General features: G+C 40.0%; 1 protein-coding gene across 2 annotated transcripts; it reads left to right on the plus strand.

Moving 5' to 3' along the window:
* The first annotated feature begins 6,067 nt into the window (after window positions 1–6,067).
* On the plus strand, window positions 6,068–19,364 carry LOC108669347. 2 transcript variants are annotated; one of them, XM_018156656.2, is made up of 2 exons: window positions 6,068–6,162; window positions 17,530–19,364. In XM_018156656.2, exon 2 carries the CDS (start codon window positions 17,531–17,533, stop codon window positions 18,767–18,769), a length of 1,239 nt encoding a protein of 412 aa, XP_018012145.1. In that variant the 5' UTR covers window positions 6,068–6,162; window position 17,530; the 3' UTR covers window positions 18,770–19,364. The 2 variants fall into 2 exon arrangements, with proteins under 2 accessions (XP_018012145.1, XP_047740977.1); XM_047885021.1 differs by lacking the exon at window positions 6,068–6,162 and adding an exon at window positions 16,726–16,789.
* Window positions 19,365–19,557: the final 193 nt, after the last annotated feature.

A 19,557-nucleotide genomic window follows, 5' to 3' on the forward strand; every position in this document is an offset into this window, starting at 1 on the left:
ATCGTCAGTCATGAAAAGATCCGGTCAAATGACACGAGTTTAGATCTATGAACAAGGCACGAAAAGGAAAAGAATCGGCGACAGGCCACATCAGGCCTACACTTAAGCGCCGACATCACTATGTTATGTTATGTTATTTAAAAACAATTGGCGCAGAGAGGAAAAGGTTGGATAGTTAGTGCCATCTATGCAGTTTGTAATATGATAGCTACCCATAAAAAATTGTTATGTTGTCTTGGGTGATGAATGTAGAAATGTCCTATTTTTTATCAATTTGAATGTAATTCCGACAAAGCAATGAAATTTTCGTTAAGAACTTTTTAAGAAAAATCGAAATTTTACGATACTAACACAGACTATGAGCATATTCATTTGGTAACGGAAACCTAATCATCAATTTAATATGGACCTCAAATATCTCGTAAGTTATTAGTTGATGGACTGCAGTTGCGTTAGTGACTGTTTATTTTTGGGAGACCATGCCGGCGAGTTCATGATAATTGAGCTCGTCGTGGTCTTACAGTAATGCGTGAGATGGTATTCATTAATAAAGAAGAATTGGAGCTTAGGAAAATTTAGAGTGTACGAAAAACGTGTGAACTATTATACAAGTAAAGCAGGAAACTTCAAGAAAGAATGGCTTACAATTTTATAAATAGAAATATTTTCTAATGAACGTATGTATAATGGACTAATGATAGCAGGGGTTAGGACCTAATCTGCGGGAGAGCCAGGGAGTAGCTATGAATGGACTATATACGCGCAGGAGGAATATGACGAGACAGGAGGTTCGCTGCACGATGATAAGGCAAAGGCAACGTCGTCATTTGTAACCGATAATTAAGTTCAGCCTATGCGTTTCAGCGCCAGTTTATGAAAGCGTATAAAAAAACATTAAAGTAAAGTTGCTTAAACTTCGTGAAATTTTTCCCGCGTTACTGTCACTTCATCGACACAAATGGCGTGGGAATATAGCGTTCGCTGCTAATAGTATAGTTACGGCTCGGGAATTTTTGTGTATTCAGTGATGGCGATACGGTGGCGCACACAATCGTCAGTACTACACTCATTCAGCTCAAATTCAATGCAAAATATAACCTAATTTTGAATGTCGCCCATGCGACGACGCATTTAGTCAAGGATAATATAGTCTGAGCCGATTAGCCGGTGATGGCCAATAAGTACCGATGTAAAAAGTATAATCCGGTACTTTCGTTGTTAAGTTTACTTCATAGTTGCCTGCTTTTGTCATAGGTAAATGTAGGCTTCGATAAAAAAGTTATCCGCCAGATTTTCTAGGTTTCTTCATGTTGATCATTATGAATTAAATTTTGTTGGAATGTGCGACAGCGAGTCTAGGAGCTCAAGTGTTTTTTGTTGACATTTCAGCCTCAGGCTGGGAGATGATTTGCTTCAGATTGTTTCTTGGTGAACGTTGGCATAATAACGCACGATGCCTTTGATCATTGAATTAAACTGGATTTTGTGAACCTTGCATTCAAAGACACTTCAGAAGAATTCATTGAATTAATTCATTTGTATCGTCAACTTATTCTTCTATAGTGAATGCTGAGGGAAACTTGACAGTTGCCTTTGGACAACCTTATAATATGTTACTATAGTTTATTAAGCCTACTGTATCTACTGTATGTGTTCCTCTATCGCCTATTGTCTTTACTGTGTATGATTCCAGAATTTATAATACCAAGTTTATGTTATTGAGTGAAGATTGGAGTTGTTACTGCGAGAAATGTCGCGCCTAGACATCGTTTGGTAGCCATTACTGTGAGCACCTGCTAATAGCCTATTATCATAGTTCATAGCTATTTTTTAGGATGACTTCGTCTAAAGGAAATTGCCTTGAAATGAAATTACTTGTTGCATAAACTTATTGCGCTGATTTGATATTTTTTGGGCTGTTTGCCTCACCTTCGTGGTTGTCCTCTATTTGTATGATATACAGCGACAAATCAAAGATACTGTTCCGTTTTCTTTGACTCAATCTTAGAGAAACGTTTTAAGAGAGACTAATTTGTTCTCCGCTACCGCCTAACCAAGCCTTGCTGCCGAGTGCCGACTTGCTTTCTATGTCTCTTTTGATTCGAAGCATTTAGGCAACTTTAAGATATTGTCCTGTAAACCTAATCTCTAATCTCACGATTTCGGGTATCGTAATTTGAAGCTCAACTGCAGCCATTGGCACTACCTATAATAGTAACCAAAGCCCAACCAAGCGTTGGTAAATGACTGCATAAGCGAGGAAACGTCAGTAATAGTCCCTCCTTCTTGCCTGCCACACCACCTTGTGCAAGTAACAAATGAAATAATACTGCGCTATCGACCATGTTGACATAAATCTTTCCTGTCATGCCATCAGTAATCTCGTGTCATCGAATAGTCAACGAGGTAACAACGCTCAGCTATAACGTTATTAATTAAGCTTAAAACATGGGATTCCAGTCCCTGCATAGTGTACATTTCATGTATGTCATTCTCGCCATATTAACATAAACATAACATAACATAGTGATGTCGGCGCTGAAGTGTAGGCCTGATGTGGCCTGTCGCCGATTCTTTTCCTTTTCGTGCCTTGTTCATAGATCTAAACTCGTGTCATTTGACCGGATCTTTTCATGACTGACGATAGTTTGAAATAGCTACTAGACTTCCACCGGGTTCGAAAAGGAGCTAGGCATTTCAAATCTGAACATATATTTTTCCTTAGCTTTATCTAGTCTGTTCTTGAACGCGTTCATACTTGGAGGCTGGAGCGCCAACGATGTCATTGGGGAGGCTGTTCCACATGTCGGTGATTCGAAGCGAGAAGAAATTTTGTCGCGTGGAGAAGTTGCAGCGCAGTTTTTTTAGCTTATAGCCGTGGCCCCTGGTGTTGGTTCTTGTTTCAAATTCTAGTAACCCTTCAGGGACCTGAAGGGTCCCTGAATTAACTAATTAACTAATATTAAATTTAACTTCCAGCTTACGTTAACATAGTTGCCAACAACGGCAAGTAAAAAGTACAAAAGCTGTTACGTGGTAAAACTGGGGGACACAAAATCTGCTGACATGTGCTGTTACGTCGTAAACTGAGGGACACAAAATCTGATGACTTGTGCTGTTACGTGGTAAAACTGAGGGACACAAAATCTGCTGACATGTGCTGTTACGTCGTAAACTGAGGGACACAAAATCTGATGACTTGTGCTGTTACGTGGTAAAACTGAGGGACACAAAATCTGCTGACTTGTGCTGTTGCGTTGCAAACTTCAACGGTTCTGCATCAGTTTGATTGCTCATCAGTTGCGTGTGTGGTCGTCTCCGATGAACTTCACAAGTTTGCCGGTGATGCACAAGTGTTCCATGCACAAGCGCTTGCATTAAGAGTTGTTTCGTGATGAACCTACTGTACCGTACGAAGTGAGGTCATCCTGCCATGTAACTGACTGGTGCACATCCGCACAATGGCGAACAAAACTTGATGCACTGTTAGAGATTCAGCCTTCAACGTTCTTGACCTTCCGATTTTTCCGGCCGAAGCTGCTTATTAATTCATATAAATTACCGGAACTGGAATCCCTCTCCATAAAGCTCGTTAGCAAATTACTATCTAAGCTTTTAAAGTTAATTTGAAGAATCCACTTCTCCAAGAGGAGAATACGGAGCAGTCCTCATATAAGTGCAAGAAAAACACCTCAGGAAAAAGAAATGATTGAAATGGATGAAAACCGTCAAATACATGGTGTCCGTGAAGTCTGGACACATAGTAAAGTTTAATATATTTCAAATAGTAATCAAAATTATTTATATATAGTTTTGCATCCACTGATCAAATTTGGCTTTGACAAAATAATGATTGCGCCCATATTGAAGATATTATTCGAATAAAATAAATTTTGAAAAATGAAACTTAATTTTAATTATATACCAAAATATTCAACTATCCTACTATGTGTCCAGACTTTATGGACACCCTGTACAAATTCAAAAATCGAGTAAAAATTTCCGCAGCTTCTGGCTTAGAGTGGACGGAAAAATTTTTAAGAGCAAAAGAATTTACTGAAGTTTCCCGGACTTGACCGGAATGGGATTAATTATGCAAACTCATGGTTAAAAACAATAATGGTGAAGGATTTATTTCGGTAAAGAAACTCAACTGCTTATTTATTACTCAAGTGATGGATATCTATTTCAGGAGTGTAGCTATATTTGAGTACATATAAATTCAAATACATCATTTCGATATCTCTTCAAATAGTTTTGCTTGCAGAACAGTTCGGGGTCAAAAATGTCATAACATAAAGGCTCATTAAAGAACTAGTCATGACTGCGAATATGTCCTCTAGCGTTTACACGCAGTGACTGCGATTGCACAACGTAATGGGAGGACGCTCCGCTAACTAAAGCTTCGGGAATTGGAAAGTGAGTTATATGACAACCATGGTTCCCACGAGGCCTCCCAATTACCTTAACAATGATTTATGCTGTTCACAGATCGGCTAATCCCCCAACTCCATGCTGATTATGACAGCTATGACAGCCTCTTCAGCGCGTCACGAAGAACCATGAATTGCAGTTTAGATGGCCTGCGATTGGTCCTCATATTCAATTTATTATCCTTATAAATGAGGCAACTGAAGGCCGAAGCTTCCACTGTAACTATACTCAGAGTAATGAGTGAGGCTTTGGGTAGGAGAGTGTGTCAATATTTGGACAACATGATCCTTTACTTTTCTAAGAGATATATTCATGAGTTCCGAGGCCTACAGGCCCGAATTTGTCGAATAATTAAATCGACTGAAACGAAGCTATATTCTTGTTTTTGTGGAGCACAAATTTACGTCGCTGATCGGTGATTTGAATGAACTTGTTCATCATGGAAACTGTCCAGGGTTTATCAAATTCCAACAAGTTGTGGGTTAGATATTCTTCATATTTAAAAGCATATTTCAAGATAAACCTGAGCCGAGGAAAAAAGGCTCCCGTAGCCGTTAATTGTAACAACTGGAAAATTTCTAGACATAACTAAAATTTTCGGCCATATTATGTATTTAATGAATGTTAGTTACTAATAGATACTTTGTAAATGTCATTATCCCAACTTCCCGCAACTGCATGAGGGCTGCATCTGCTCGTGGATATGAACAGCGCACATGCCACTGAAGAATATTTCCGTGCAGAAAACTCGCTAGCTTTTCATTATTGTTACGTTGATGCTGCGACAAGTATGTCCCACAGCTAGGGCACAGCCACGAAGCATGTTTTGGTGGACGTGGAGTCAAATTTTAATAAAACTTAGTTAGTTTAGATTATCATTTATTTCATCTTGCTTGCTTCTTCCTCACTGCACTGGCGTGCAGTTCTCGACTCGGTTTCTACTGCTGCTTAATTTAACCAAATGTCATCATTGGAGATTATTCAAATCAAAAACTAATTAGGATTTGGATTTAACATTAAGCTAGGTTGCCACGACAGCTGGATTGCGAGCATTTCTAATATTTGAGGCTTAATTATTAATTTGTGCAATTCTTTTAATCAGCCGTCATAAGTCATTATAATAGCAAACCAGAAACCACCTTTGCTAATTATATTATTCAAGCAAGCTTGCTGATGAGCGAGTCGCTCAGCTTGCAAGCTTCACGGTTAACTGCTGCGTTCCAGTTGCGGTTTCAGAATAGCATTAGCTCATCGTAACCACTAACCTTCTAACCGTGATTGTAATATTGTTTTAAAGGTAGGCCCTGTTCAGCTAAGGGGCTTACAGTGTTCATTATTTAAAACAACTTGTGATGATATGCGAGAATAGATGAATATGCCAAAGAAATACTTCAACCTGGAACATGTTTAACCTGACTGGATTTTACTCACAATTTGTTGTCTCGATCGTTAGTGATGAAAAATTGCTCCGTATGCATTCAGAAAGGTTCATCGAAGAAGAATTTTATCTTCGTACGAAGCACGTTAAAAAGATGCACTTCCATGAACAGCGACCAACGATGGGGATGTTCACGATGTCATGGCGTATAAAGCGTGCGTGCTGTGTATGAAGCAGCTCACAGAGTGTGAAGCGTTGAACGAGCGTGCACGTGTATCGCTAAAGACCTTATTTCTCTACTGTAGTGCTCGCCGCAGTGACACACGCAGACAGCTACCCGACCACGCCAGGTGCGTCTGCTGAACACATTATCCTTCGTCAGGGGTGTCGAACTTCGCCAAGATGTTCAGCCGGTAAAATTTTGCAAAAAAATATTATGCTGATGAAATCAATCCAATTTAATTACACTGATTGCGTGTGCAAAACATCTTGGTGTTGTTTGAGATCTCTGGTCTTTCACTCGTTCGCAAAATGAATTCACACGCAATATTAAACCAGGAAATGGCGAATATCCAAAAAATCCAAGTTATAATATGCATCTCAGTTTACATCTAAACATAGGTAATTTCTGGCTAGAGGTAATGTGACTTTTTTATTCATGTACTTGAATTGCAAAGACTTTCTAAGCACATACAAAATTATCATATATTGGTCTATAAAATTGAGCCCAATTTTCTTTGCCCAGCAATCTGCGCTTATCCTAATAAGCAAAGATAAGAAATAATCTGTAATTTATTAACTACGACCTTAAGTTTTGTCATGAAAAAAACTACCGAGTTCCGTACAATTTACCTGCTCATAGCAAATTGTTCTCCATGGCAAGATGACAGCGAGCAAATGCAGATAGCAGTAGGCAGACTTTGGAAGTCTCAAACATAGAAGTCATGTGAGTGACACATTCGAAGCTGTAAAGGTCTATACTTAATAAGATCTCCATTTTTGGGATTCTTATTAGTTTTGAGTATATTTAGAATGAAATTGTGAGAATAATCATAAGTTGGATAAAAAGTTGTCATCGGCAGGAGCGAGGCGACTTAGATGAATAAGTAAAGTCTTCGGTGTTGCCGTCTGAATGTGCTGGTTACAGTATGCCCTGAGGCGGACGATCCTGGCAGGATTCGCTTATTGAGCTCAGAGAATAATTTTAACACAATACCATACAAAAAGTAATTTGAGTTATTTATTTTCAGAGCAAACAGCAATTTGATTGTTTAAGTACCATGTCGAGGTTTTACGCTTGTTTATTTGCTCTGTTATTTTATGAAGCTGAGGTACAAGTAATATGATTTTTTTGCAATATTTGTTCGTTGAATGTTATAGAGCTCTTTGAATGACTTCTTCAGAAAAGCTTAATATTTTATGTGAACTCTACCGCAAATATTGATATAAATAATTGTATCGGTCGCTCCTGAATTGATATAGATCAAAGTCGTGAAACAATCAAGATGATGGGATTATAACGGTGAGAGGAATTTAAATTTTAAATTTGATTAGAATACTATTTTCACATGAGAGTATTGATTGTGCTCATTTATCAAGATAGATAGTCACAAAAGATTGCAAACTTTCCGGCTGAATTTTTTTTTGGGTCTAGAACCATTCAACTTTCCTCACAGCTCATAATTGTTTTCTGATACAGAAAATATTTGTGCCAATATGCCCCAATAAATGATCTAGTATCGTAAAAGTACAAGCATGTTGGTCACTAGTCAGTGATGGTTTAGAAATAATTGTTGGGTTTGGAACACGAAGGAACTTCCTACTGCGATACTCCCTCAGTGTGGCCATCAGGAGGATGTCAGTGACGCTGCAATGCAAGAGCGAGCGCACGCACGCGACGCGGTGTCTCTCTGACGCAATTCATAATCTCCGGGGCTGTCCTTATCTCACGCTAAATACGGCGCAGCTAAATACGACATAATCCTTATCTCACGCTAAATACGGCACAGCTAAATACGACATAATCCTAATCTCAAGCTAAATACGGCACAGCTAAATACGACATAATCCTTATCTCACGCTAAATACGGCACAGCTACATACGACATAATCCTTTTCTGACGCTAAATACGGCACAGCTGAATACGACATAATCCTTATCTCACGCTAAATACGGCACAGCATATGTAACGCACTAGAGGCGAGTGCAATTCTGTACAGTGAGACGAGTCATTGATACGCGCATGCGTAGAAATCAAGATGTTAACATAACATAACATAACATATCATAACATAACATAACATAACATAACATAACATAACATAACATAACATAACATAACGTAACATAGCGATGTCGGCACTGAAGAGTAGGCCTGATGTGGCCTGTCGCCGATTCTTAGTAGGCGACCGCAGGGCATAGCTTTTATTTCTGAGCTTCATTGTCTACCAAATCTATAAAAGTTTGACACGCTAAAGTTTTTTGATCTGGATGAATAATTAGAATCGAATTTTAATGCACTAGTAAAGTCGCACCTCGCTTACTGTACTAAGCCTAAGTTGCTACCAGTTTTCCCTGCATTACCAGAATCACTTGACTCGTACAGATTCGGAACTCTTAATTAACATAAATTTAAATCAGCAAAATAAATAAATATGATAGCAAGTTTGTGCTCATTACTATTGTGTCTTTAGTGAGCATCTATTGGAGCTTTTATGCAGACAATGTTTATTACAGGCTTTGATCGTTGATTTTCAGAGCAGAACCAATTCATGTAATATGTAAATTTGCGTTGTTTTTATATTTAACTTTAATTGAGAGCCAATAAGTCAGTGACGAGCGTTCTTCAGTCAAATTAAGCTGTGCATGCATAGAGCATACGTACCAACAGTGTTAAGGTTATATTCACTCGACCTTAAACAGATTAGCAGGTAGATATAAAACTACACTAATCAGTAAAATCAGTAAGTAAAATGCATATTCATTCACGCAGTCTATGAACACGTCTTTAATCACGCAGTAGATTCTTCGTGACGAGAAACAAAGGCTCGTGTAACAGACGGAAATGCGTTGCTGATGACCAGAATCATGGATTGTAATGGCCACCTCCTGCAGCGGCTCGCGCTTATAGCTCCGCTCGCTAGGCGCTAGGCAAAGGCAACCAAAATTGAGTTGAAATTTTAGTAGCTTTACAGGTATGGAACTAATGTATATTATATACTTATATAATCCTTGTATATTTGAAATATGGATGAGCCACTCCGCATCAAATTTGAGCATCGGGCCAGCTTTCCGAGGCAATTTAGTTACCGAGACTAAATAGATAATTTGTCTTGAATTCCAACAACACGACGAAAATGTAATAGATGTGCTTGTAACTGCGCTGAATAATATCGAATCTATACATATTTAGTCCGAGTCTTGACCAAATTTATTCTAATTATCAAAAGTTTGATCTACGTTAAGTTGAGCATACGTTAAGTTAGTAATAAAAGGCATTAATTCACCAAAATATGTGGTATATTTATATGTGGCAGGGTGGCCCAGTGGTTACAGTTCAGAGTACCAAGATTGGAGCAGAGAGGCGCGGGTTCGATCCCAGCTCTGCGCGCCAATTTCTGGTCAGAATCGGCAAGGAGGCCGGGCGGTTAAGCACAGCAGAATTGTAGTAGTGAGTTGCGAGTTCGAGACCGCAGCGAGCTGTGAATGTTCTGCGATGTTAAGAATCGGCGACAGGCCTACGGCCTAATAAACGCTGAAACCGCTATTATATATTATTATTATACTAAAAATTCCGGTTGAATTATGGCCTTAACGACATGGTAATTATTTACGAAAAACTCCGCCTTATGAGCGAAGGTTGAATACAATGGGCGAACTCTCCTGTAATCTGTCAACGATCTCCATACTTTAATGAGCAGAACATAGTGAGCCTTACTGACGCACTCCACGGACCGTCTTATTCACTGAACTTGCTCAAGTGCACGTAGCGGCCTAAGTTCACGTAGCTGTCATGTACATGTAGCGGCCGATTTCTCGTCGGTGTTTTTTTCACTGACAAACCGGGAATCTTGACACACCGTCAGTGATTGGCTGATGGAGATACGAGCTATAAAATATTTTTTGCAGTGCGACTTTAGACTTTTTTGGGCGTATTGAGCGTTACTCCTCGTCCCGATGACCTCAGTCGAGGTTTTCGAACTTTAACGCTCACTCAGGGTTAACGTTTCACTTCTGAACGTTTTTAATTTACGCACTTATTGCAGATTAGAGGGAGAAGCACCGTAATCCTGTGAGACCAAACGAAGGTCGAGATCTAAATTCATCTTAGTTATTACACCAGAGTGTTTTTTATTTTGATATTTTCTTATTCCATTTGGGGCAATAACACGTGGGACTCTCAATAAATATTTTTGAAACAGTAAATTTTGGTAGCAAAAAACTATATGTTGATCGAGGGATCCCATGTTATTGTGTTATAAACTTCTGACTTCATTTTTTTGCTTAACCTAATTAATTAAGTTTTTAAATTACAAAGAATGATTAAATATAATTCTTTGAAATTAGGAATTTGCATATGAATAAGATTTGTATACACATGCATCATCTGTATCACTCCTCCATGTCACGAATATAGCCTTCAATTGATGGGTGGCATGTAATTTTACTTTCATTTCCTGAAATTATTATTATTTATTGGACCCAAATAATTTACATATAATTTCTCTACTTATATCATTATTTTTGATTATTGTTGGTGGTGACCTGCTGCATGCTCTTGCTATTTAAATTGAATTTTTCTCCATTTCCTTTGTGCACCTCAGCACGCCTCTCTTCGCTCGTTCATGATTTGCGGACTTGGTTCAGTGGAAAAACAAGCATCTTTGGTAATCGTGGAGGCGCGAAACTTCTTCTCGGGATAGCAGTTTTCTAATAATAAATAATATTTTTTGTGAAACAAAGTTAAATAAGCAGTTTCTGTGATGATGATGCACAATTACTTATTAATTAAAATTAATGAATAGAAAAATAGTTGATCCTGATGAATCGTTTCCAGCTGAAATCGAGGCTCTTCCAGAGAAGCTCAGAGACATCGGAACGAAATTATAATGTATCGTATAACGGTGTTTAATATTGCAATGGCTAATCTGTAGCTATTATTATTTATTAACTATTGCAAGAATATGATCGTTAACGTTGACTCCAAGAATCCAGAAACGTGTTTCTCAGACGCTGTGACAGCATTATCGTCTTAGGCTGATCTGAACACAATTAAAGATGTATCAGCAGGAAGCAAGGAAAAGACGGATTTAGAATGAAGTCGCAAGTGAAAATGTGCTTGAAGCGAAGTAATGTTCATAAGAATACGAGCTTATATTGGAGGCCTCAAAGAGAAAAAGAAGCACTTGAATTAAAGGAAATGCTTAGTTTCATTTATGAGAAGGAAATGGCTTATTGGAATGCAACAGTGTGCACAAACAGACGTGTTTGGATTTTGGCTTCCGACAGACGAGAAAGCGCCAGAACGCCGCCAAGAAAAGACTCTGCATGGAAAGAAGTCACGCGCATGATATTACGTGGAAACGGACGAGCTTGGAATGGCATCAGTTGAAGGCAAGGACGTGCATGCTTGGATTGTGGTCACGCTTAGGAAAATTCGCGTTCAGAATTAGTCGTGCGCAAAGAAGGACGCGTTCCGAACGAGGTCAGGCGCAGATATGGACACGCTTGGAACGAGGTCAGGCGCAGAGATGGACTCGCTTGGAATGAGGTGAAGCTTGGAATGAGGTGAGGCCTGGACTCGTTGAGGGTAGCGCAGGAGGCGGCGGAAGTTGAGGTCGTCCAAAAAATTCTATTGTCCAACTTTGGCCGTCCAGCACCGGTGATGATGATGATGCTAGTGACGAAGGCGGTAATGATTGTGGTCGTAATGGGGATTACGGTCAGGATTATTTACTGATTATTGCGAGGTGTTAGCCAATCTTTCTTTCTCAGCGCCCCGTCCACAGGATCTTATTTGATTAAATGAAATCCAATATGATAAATCACTTGGCTGGCACAACGAGGTCAGCGTACCTCGATGTTTGGGCATGTGCTATCAGCTTCCAAAATTACAATGCATTCATTTAATTGACGGTACTTATTCATTTAACGATCATTCTGACCTATATACATTTTATCGCTAAAAATTTCATCTAGTTGGCGCTACGAATTATTTATTGATGGAAAAATGCATTTTCAGCACACAGCTTACATAAGTTGCACAGAGTGTGCATGCTGACGCGGTGGTCTATAGAGTGTGGACGGGACGGTCCTTTGCTTGATGATAAGTTGTGCTGACACTCATTACGACGACGCTGTCTGCCAACGGACACGAAATTCGGTTCAGTCCGCACAATGCAAACTATAATGACTTGTTGACGGGTGAAAGTCGTGGCTAAAGATAAGAACCATGACCGTGCTGTTGCAAGTACGATACTGCATAGATTAGCTGTATTGTTATTATTGAGCGTCTGCATGTATACACTAGATCGGGCGATAAATGCGGGAAAAGGTTAAATTCGGTATTTGTAGAAAAATGTTCTTTTCCGGCTCGAACTAAGTTGTTCAGAATAAAAAATTCTACACGTTATCAGGAATGCAGCACGTCTGACGTCCGAGGTTTTGGTCCCAGATCTAACTCAGTTAGACTTGAAATTAGAAGCAAATGTTCGGTATGAATATTTACTGAGTTCTATTGAAGTGTAAGAAATCACAATTTAATCTAGAAAAAACTTTACACTAGAATTTGTGCTGTAATATAAGATGAGTAAGTGTAATTTTATCAGAAAAATTGCACAAGCATGGTGGCAGAGCACAATGCTAAGGCGAACAACATAGTTCAAACTTTCGGAAAAAATTTCATAACTGAGCAAGTGAATCTGACGTAGAAATGTTCCATATTATTTTCCTTGCTCATTGGAAACTACAAGTACGTCATTTTACAATAACAATTTACTTGCGAAACGAATGAGGAATTAATTCTAATATAAAATAGAAGAATAGAATAGAATTAGGAATAATTATAAGAATTAAGAATTATAGAATAGAATTAAGATTAATTCCGAAAATGGTGAGCATTAATATTAACCATCTGTAACAACCACGACACGTACTGAAATACTCCTATAATTACTTAAGGACAGAGAATCACTCAGAAAACTTCTTGAATGACACCATAATTTCTCCATACCGCTACACTGTCATCGGGTTGTGAGTTCATGGTTTGCAATTGTTGCTTTTCCCAACGGACGCGTGTCTGTTCAGGGAATATGTTTTATTCGACATGCAATAAATTCGTCTAAAGAAGCTTATACGAGAGATGTCAAAGAAATCTCGCCTTGGTCCAGCGTTTATATCGGAGGAATTTATTCCAACTATCATCAAAGACGGTGATTTATTGCCAGAAGTTGCCTCAATTGCATCGATGTTGAAATGAACTTCACGTGAAATGATAAGGACTGCGCATCCTGACTGCGTGCCTGCTGAACCATGATCAGACTCACGCAGGTGGCGGCCATTACTCATCTTCTGTCCTTCGCAGTCAGTGGTGGAGATGGCCATTGAAGCCACTGGTGGCCGTCGTAACTCATCTACTCTTCTTCACAGTTAGTTAAAAAATGACCATCGATGCCACTAGTGGCCGCCGTAACTCATCTGCTGTCCTTCGCAGTCAGTCAAGAAATGGTCATCGATGCCACGCTGTAATTACCGCGCAAAACGCCGTTTTGATACAAAAAGTTTTTTCAGAGATGCTGGATTATTAATTTCAAGCCACAATATAACTCTTTATTTTCGTGTCTTCACAAATTTGACATCTCGTGATATGGTGTTTGTTGGTCATCACAGCAACATAAATAAGAAGAGCTTCATGTTGCGTCAGTGGGAGTCATGCGTCTGGCGTCATTATTGCTTATCCGTTCGCTGGCAGCGCATGCGCGCTGTGGGCTCGCGTGCAGGTTGTTGCGTGCGCAGCTCAAGACTTCACCTTGCGGTCAGCCGCTCGTGAAGCTCCCGAAGCTTCAAGCGCATATTTCCCTTAACGTTGTCCTAAATAAACGAGACACTTTCACTTATCAGCTCATAAGTAAATTGAGACACATTTCAACAGTTCCAGGACCGTTGGCCCTCCAAGCAGACTAAAAATTCATGTTCTGGAGTTTCCTTCACAAATATAAATGCCAAATAACTTGAAAAATTTATTGGAAATTTTGGTAGTGTAGAGAATTTATAAAATGGAGCGTACACGATTTGCTAGACGGAATCCATTTCTATAACAGTGTGCTCACGTGTTACAATAACGATCAACTGACTCAAATTCAAGATTACTCTTTCAACGAATAATTTAATATTTGAAATTCACAATGTAATTTTTTTGGAATCGGAAACTTTCAGCATGTAAGCTTCACGCATTGTAATCGGATTGAATAATGTAAGTAGTTACAGCAAAGTTATTCTTTAGCGTGATGATCATAGGGAAAATACTTGATGCAACGTATAGTAGTGAAAGTGGCTTGAATTCAATAACTGTAACAACAAGCAGACACTTAAATGTCAACGGGCGTCACTCATGGCTTACGGTCGCACATGACGGCCGCTGTGCCGTGATTGCATCGCGCAGCTCTCCGCATCTACGGAAAGCGAGAGCGACGAGCAAGATCTGTACGTGGTGCATCATGCATGTGATGTGCGTGATGTATGAAATGCATGTGATGTGCGTGATGTATGTAATGCATGTGATGTGCGTGATGTATGTAATGCATGTGATGTGCGTGATGTATGTAATGCATGTGATGTGCGTGATGTATGTGATGCATGTGATGTGCGTGATGTATGTGATGCATGGGATGTATACAATGCATGTAATGCATGGGATGTATACAATGCATACGGCTCATGGTGCATGCAAGGCAACTGTGCTGCATTGACAGATCTGAGTGGATCATTGCCCAAAAAGTCAATAAAGTTGATTTATTTTCACAATATAGGACAGTTTTGTGTATATGCATGATGTCTGCGGTTGTTGGTCTTATTCTTGTAGTAATATTGTGAAACGGTATTAGGAATTATTACAATAATTAGATAGCATTGAATTAGGCCGATAGGAGAAATAAGCAGCCAATGAAAAATTAGTTTTTCATTAGTGCGCTGCTCGTCCAAAAAGTATATCCAAACCTTGTCCATTCTTTATACTATACGTACGAAATTCATTCCATCAAGTCAAACGCTAAATAATTTATTTGGCACATTATTTTCCGACTAATTTTTAAGCGATTCATTCGGTGTCAACGCTATTTATAAATTGAATTCACAATCCAACATTCAGTTTTGAAGCTCTTCGCTCAAGTGGGCGATAAAGTCCTGATAATGAAGCCCAATCCTCAAAGAGAAGTCACACTATCGATGAGTGTTGCGCGTGATTGGACTTTATTGCCCCGTGAGCGTACCGAGGTCAAGGGTTCCAATCATGGCCACTCTAATCGAAGTGATTTCTCTTTCCAGGATGCAACTTCTGGTGGTGGCTCTAGTGGCAGCTGCGGGCATCTTGACTGCAGCTGGTCCTCAGTTCAATGGATTTGGAAGTGGATTTGGAAGCGTATTCGGAGGTGGATTTGGAGGAGGATCTATTGGAGGTTCAGGAGGGTACCCGACAGGGCCTGTGACCCCACCACGAGGGTATGGACCTCCCCCTGTAAGACCTCCAGCCCCAACCTCCCCTCCAGGAGGGTATGGAGTACCTCCTATAGGGCCTCCTATCCCGCCCCCACCACCAGGGGGATATGGCCCTCCCACAGTGAGGCCTCCCAGTAGTACTTATGGCCCACCAACTAACGTCCCTGGGACTTGTCCTGTTCGGCCACAGACATCTGTTATTTACACAACAATCTACCAAACGTCAACGATATTCACAACCTTCTACCAAGGTGGTGGCACTCAAGTCATCACCACTACAATCTTCAACTCACAATTTGTTCCCACGACAGTGTTTAATACTCAGCTAATAACTAGCACGAATTTTCAAACAAACTTTGTTCAACAAACAACCCAGCAAGTGATCGATACAGTAGTGCAGCAAACCATCCCGGGAGGAAATCAAATTCAGACAATATTTGTAACGAGCACCAGGATCATCCCTCAAATCAGCTTTGTAACGGAGACGCAAACGAGCACCCAAATCATTCCAATTTTGATAACTCAAACACAGTTACAAACAATCAATACACAAATTGTGGAGTACATCACGAGAACCGTGACGCAAACTCAGATTATAACCATCCCAGGAGGCGATGAGATACGCACTGTTTTTATGACGCGCTTCGACACCCAAGTTCAAACTGTGGGAGGGGGACTCCAAACGCAGGTTGTCACTGCAACCAGTTTCATCCAACAAGGGCAAACGATTACAATACCAGGCCCTGATGTTACTAGTACCATTGTACAAACGAATCAGCAGTTAATTCCTACAACTCTCGTTACCACGAGGTTTGAAAACCAATTTGTAACGCAGACCCTATTCACCACTCTGACGAACTTCATAACTCAGACAGTTGTGTCAACTAGTTTCGTGAACCAAGAAGTTGTGTCAACAGTTTTCATTCCACAAGTTATTACGAGAACCCAAATCATTTATCAGACCATACCGTTCATTCAGACCAACACCGTCTTCCAGACAAGTTTCATCACAATATCAGGTGGACTGGATACTCGAACGGTGACAATCACGTCTGTTACTCAAATTCAAGGAGGAGGACAAACGATTTATTCAACTCTAGTTTCAACGCAAGTTACTTCGCAAGTCATTGTTCAGACCATCAACAGGAATATGATTGCGACCATCACAAGAACCGTGCCGCCCAGATATTGCTCTACTACCCCTCCGTCCACTGGAGGCTACAATTATAACCCGCCTTCGATTCCGTTCACATTTGGATTTTAATGTAAATTATTATTAGCAAATGTGTCTTTTCTGGCTTGTGATGCAAATAGAGAGAATAATTGTCGTAAATATGGATGAGATTACATATTCTTTCGACGAGCAAGCGCTCACTTAAATAATTTGCGGTCGCAAGGCCAGTTCGCTCGTGAACAACGTTCGTTTTCGTACATGAAGCCAGTTTCCTCATTCTGGATGTTGACGATTTTTTTTGTTTGGAAGTTAGCTGCAGGCAAGAGGTGCTAGCTTCGTGAAAAATTTGGTTCAGTTAATACGTGTTAGTGAAATTCTCACCAAAATCATAACTAAAATTTGTTGCGATGCACCTATGTTTCAAAAACTACTCAATTATAGATGTGCTGACTGACAGATGTTCCGTGGTGGAGATGCATAAAAAAGATCGTAGTAATGAAAGTAATGTATTAAAGTAATTAAACAAGAGTAATTTTCGCTTACCAAAATTAGGTCAATAGACAATATTGTTCAAATTGACTCCTGGAGAATATTTAAAATACAATTTGATAGGATTGTCCAATTAGTCGTCATTTCTGGGCACTTCATAACTTTTCACACTAGATGGGTCTTTCTTGTAGTGTCAAATAGTGCTATCACCTGCGAGGGTTTTATTGCAGTTAATAAAGCAACAATTTAGTTTCTTAGTTGATATGACGCCCGTGAGTTTCAAGTGACGGATACTATTACGAATGCATCCACACCAAATTAATGTTCTTGTCTTGCCCACAGGATGCTGTCGGCCGTGCTGTGGCTCGCGCTGGCGTCTCCGTGCTTCTCGGCATCCTTGACGCAGCGACAGTTCCGGCAGTTCGGTGGAGTCCCGCAGCTGCAGGGATCCATCAACAATGGCTATTTGCCGCCTCGGCCTACGTCTGGCCCAGGAACATGTCAGCAGTCAACTGCGTTTGTCACGTCCACCCAGTATTCCAACCAAGTGGTGACCAGCACCATCTACAGCAACGGAGGTGGTCAGATCATCACACAAACAGTTTTCAGTACACAATTCATACCAACAACATTCTTCTCTAACCTTATATCAACAATCGTTGTCAACAGTGGCCAAATTCAGACCCAGTTTATAACTATAACGATCACTAATACTCGCACACAGTTTGTTACTCAACCAGGTGGAATTTCATTCGTGACGAGTACTCAGTTTGTTGATGTGCCTCAGATCGATTTGCAAACACGATTTATTACGCGTACCGTTCAAATTCCTTCAACGGGAGTCACAACAGTGTTCTCAACGACAGTCATCCCACAACAAGTTGTGAGCACTATTTTTAATTCCCAATTCGTTACCAGAACTATGATTATACCTGGTCAAACACGAACTGTCGTCAGCACATTGTTCAGTACTATTTTCTCAACTGTCAGCATTCCTGGACAGACGATTTTTCAAACACAAACTATTTTCAGCACAAACTTCATTCCTCAAACGATTACGCTTCCCGGAGCCACTCGAACTGTTGTGTCAACAGTAATACAACCTGTATTCACTACAATCTTCTCCACAGTTTTCTCTGGAAACATTCAAACCAGCTTCGTTACTAGCACGCAGTACGACAATAGAGTCATTACATCTACAATTGTTACCCAGGTGAACAATTTCAACACGCGAACTGTTACGGTTCCTCAAGTGAGCACATCAGTTGTCATCCAAAACCAAGTGACGACATCCACTGGCTTCACCCAGGTTGTCATACCAACTTTCGTGACGGTAAGCGGAGGGAACGGAGTTGTAACTGTAACTCGGACTGTCGTGTCAACTCAAGTGATCCCAGGCAGTGGACAGACCGTATTTGTTACAAGGACCGTCTTTTCGACTTCTTTCATCACCTCCACTGTATTCAACACCAATGTGCAGACTACAGTGATCACCATCACCCAGCCCTGCAGTGGTGGGGGCACCAGTACAGGTGGATACAACTATACCCCTCCTCGCGTAGCGTTCAACCCCTTCAATTGAAAGTCTCGTGTCCGCTGTGCACGATAATTTCATCTTTTTATTACTAAGAACAGATAACAGAGTAATGACTCTAATCATCAGTACACTGATGAATTGTAAATAAAGTTTGATGTTCTGTAGCTATTATAATATTAGTTATTTAAACAATGTCATTTATCAGAACACAAAGCGCCGAATTGTATTTGAAATGTAATTTGTTTATTCATGGCGCTATGAATTCATTCTTCATGTACGCTCGAATAGCCACACTAGAAAAAATTTTAGCATTCTGGGTAAAAATTGTTACGATTTTGGATCATAATTATTTTGCACGCCTGTAATACTTCTTGGTGGCCTGTGTACGGTGAATACTTGTGTCTGATGTCCATCGATTGCATCAATGGATACTTCATGATGATTGCTTACGTATTGATGTGAATAACAGATAACCACGCATTCATGTACGTTACAGCCTGGTGCATTCGGTTAGAGCGAAACATGTAATTTATCTTACTCTCCAGCATCGTGAGTGTTGCGCACACCGCTGCCATGGATGCAACGAGAACCTAGGCTTCATTATGTACGGATCGTGTTGTCATTAAAATAGTTATCTAATGATTATGTTTTATTTTACTTTGAAAATAATTAAGAATCGACGGACAGTTTATCACCTAAGAAATATTTCACACACGAAAAGACCATTAAAAATAAGCTGTCACTTAGTCGTAATCGACTATCCTTACGAACAGTATGGATTGTGAACAGATCCTCCTGCGAGGACGGCTTGTATGTACGCAAAGATCTACTTA

This window comes from Hyalella azteca, unplaced genomic scaffold (genome assembly GCF_000764305.2).
Source record: "Hyalella azteca isolate HAZT.00-mixed unplaced genomic scaffold, Hazt_2.0.2 contig2091, whole genome shotgun sequence".
NCBI lineage: Eukaryota > Metazoa > Arthropoda > Malacostraca > Amphipoda > Hyalellidae > Hyalella > Hyalella azteca.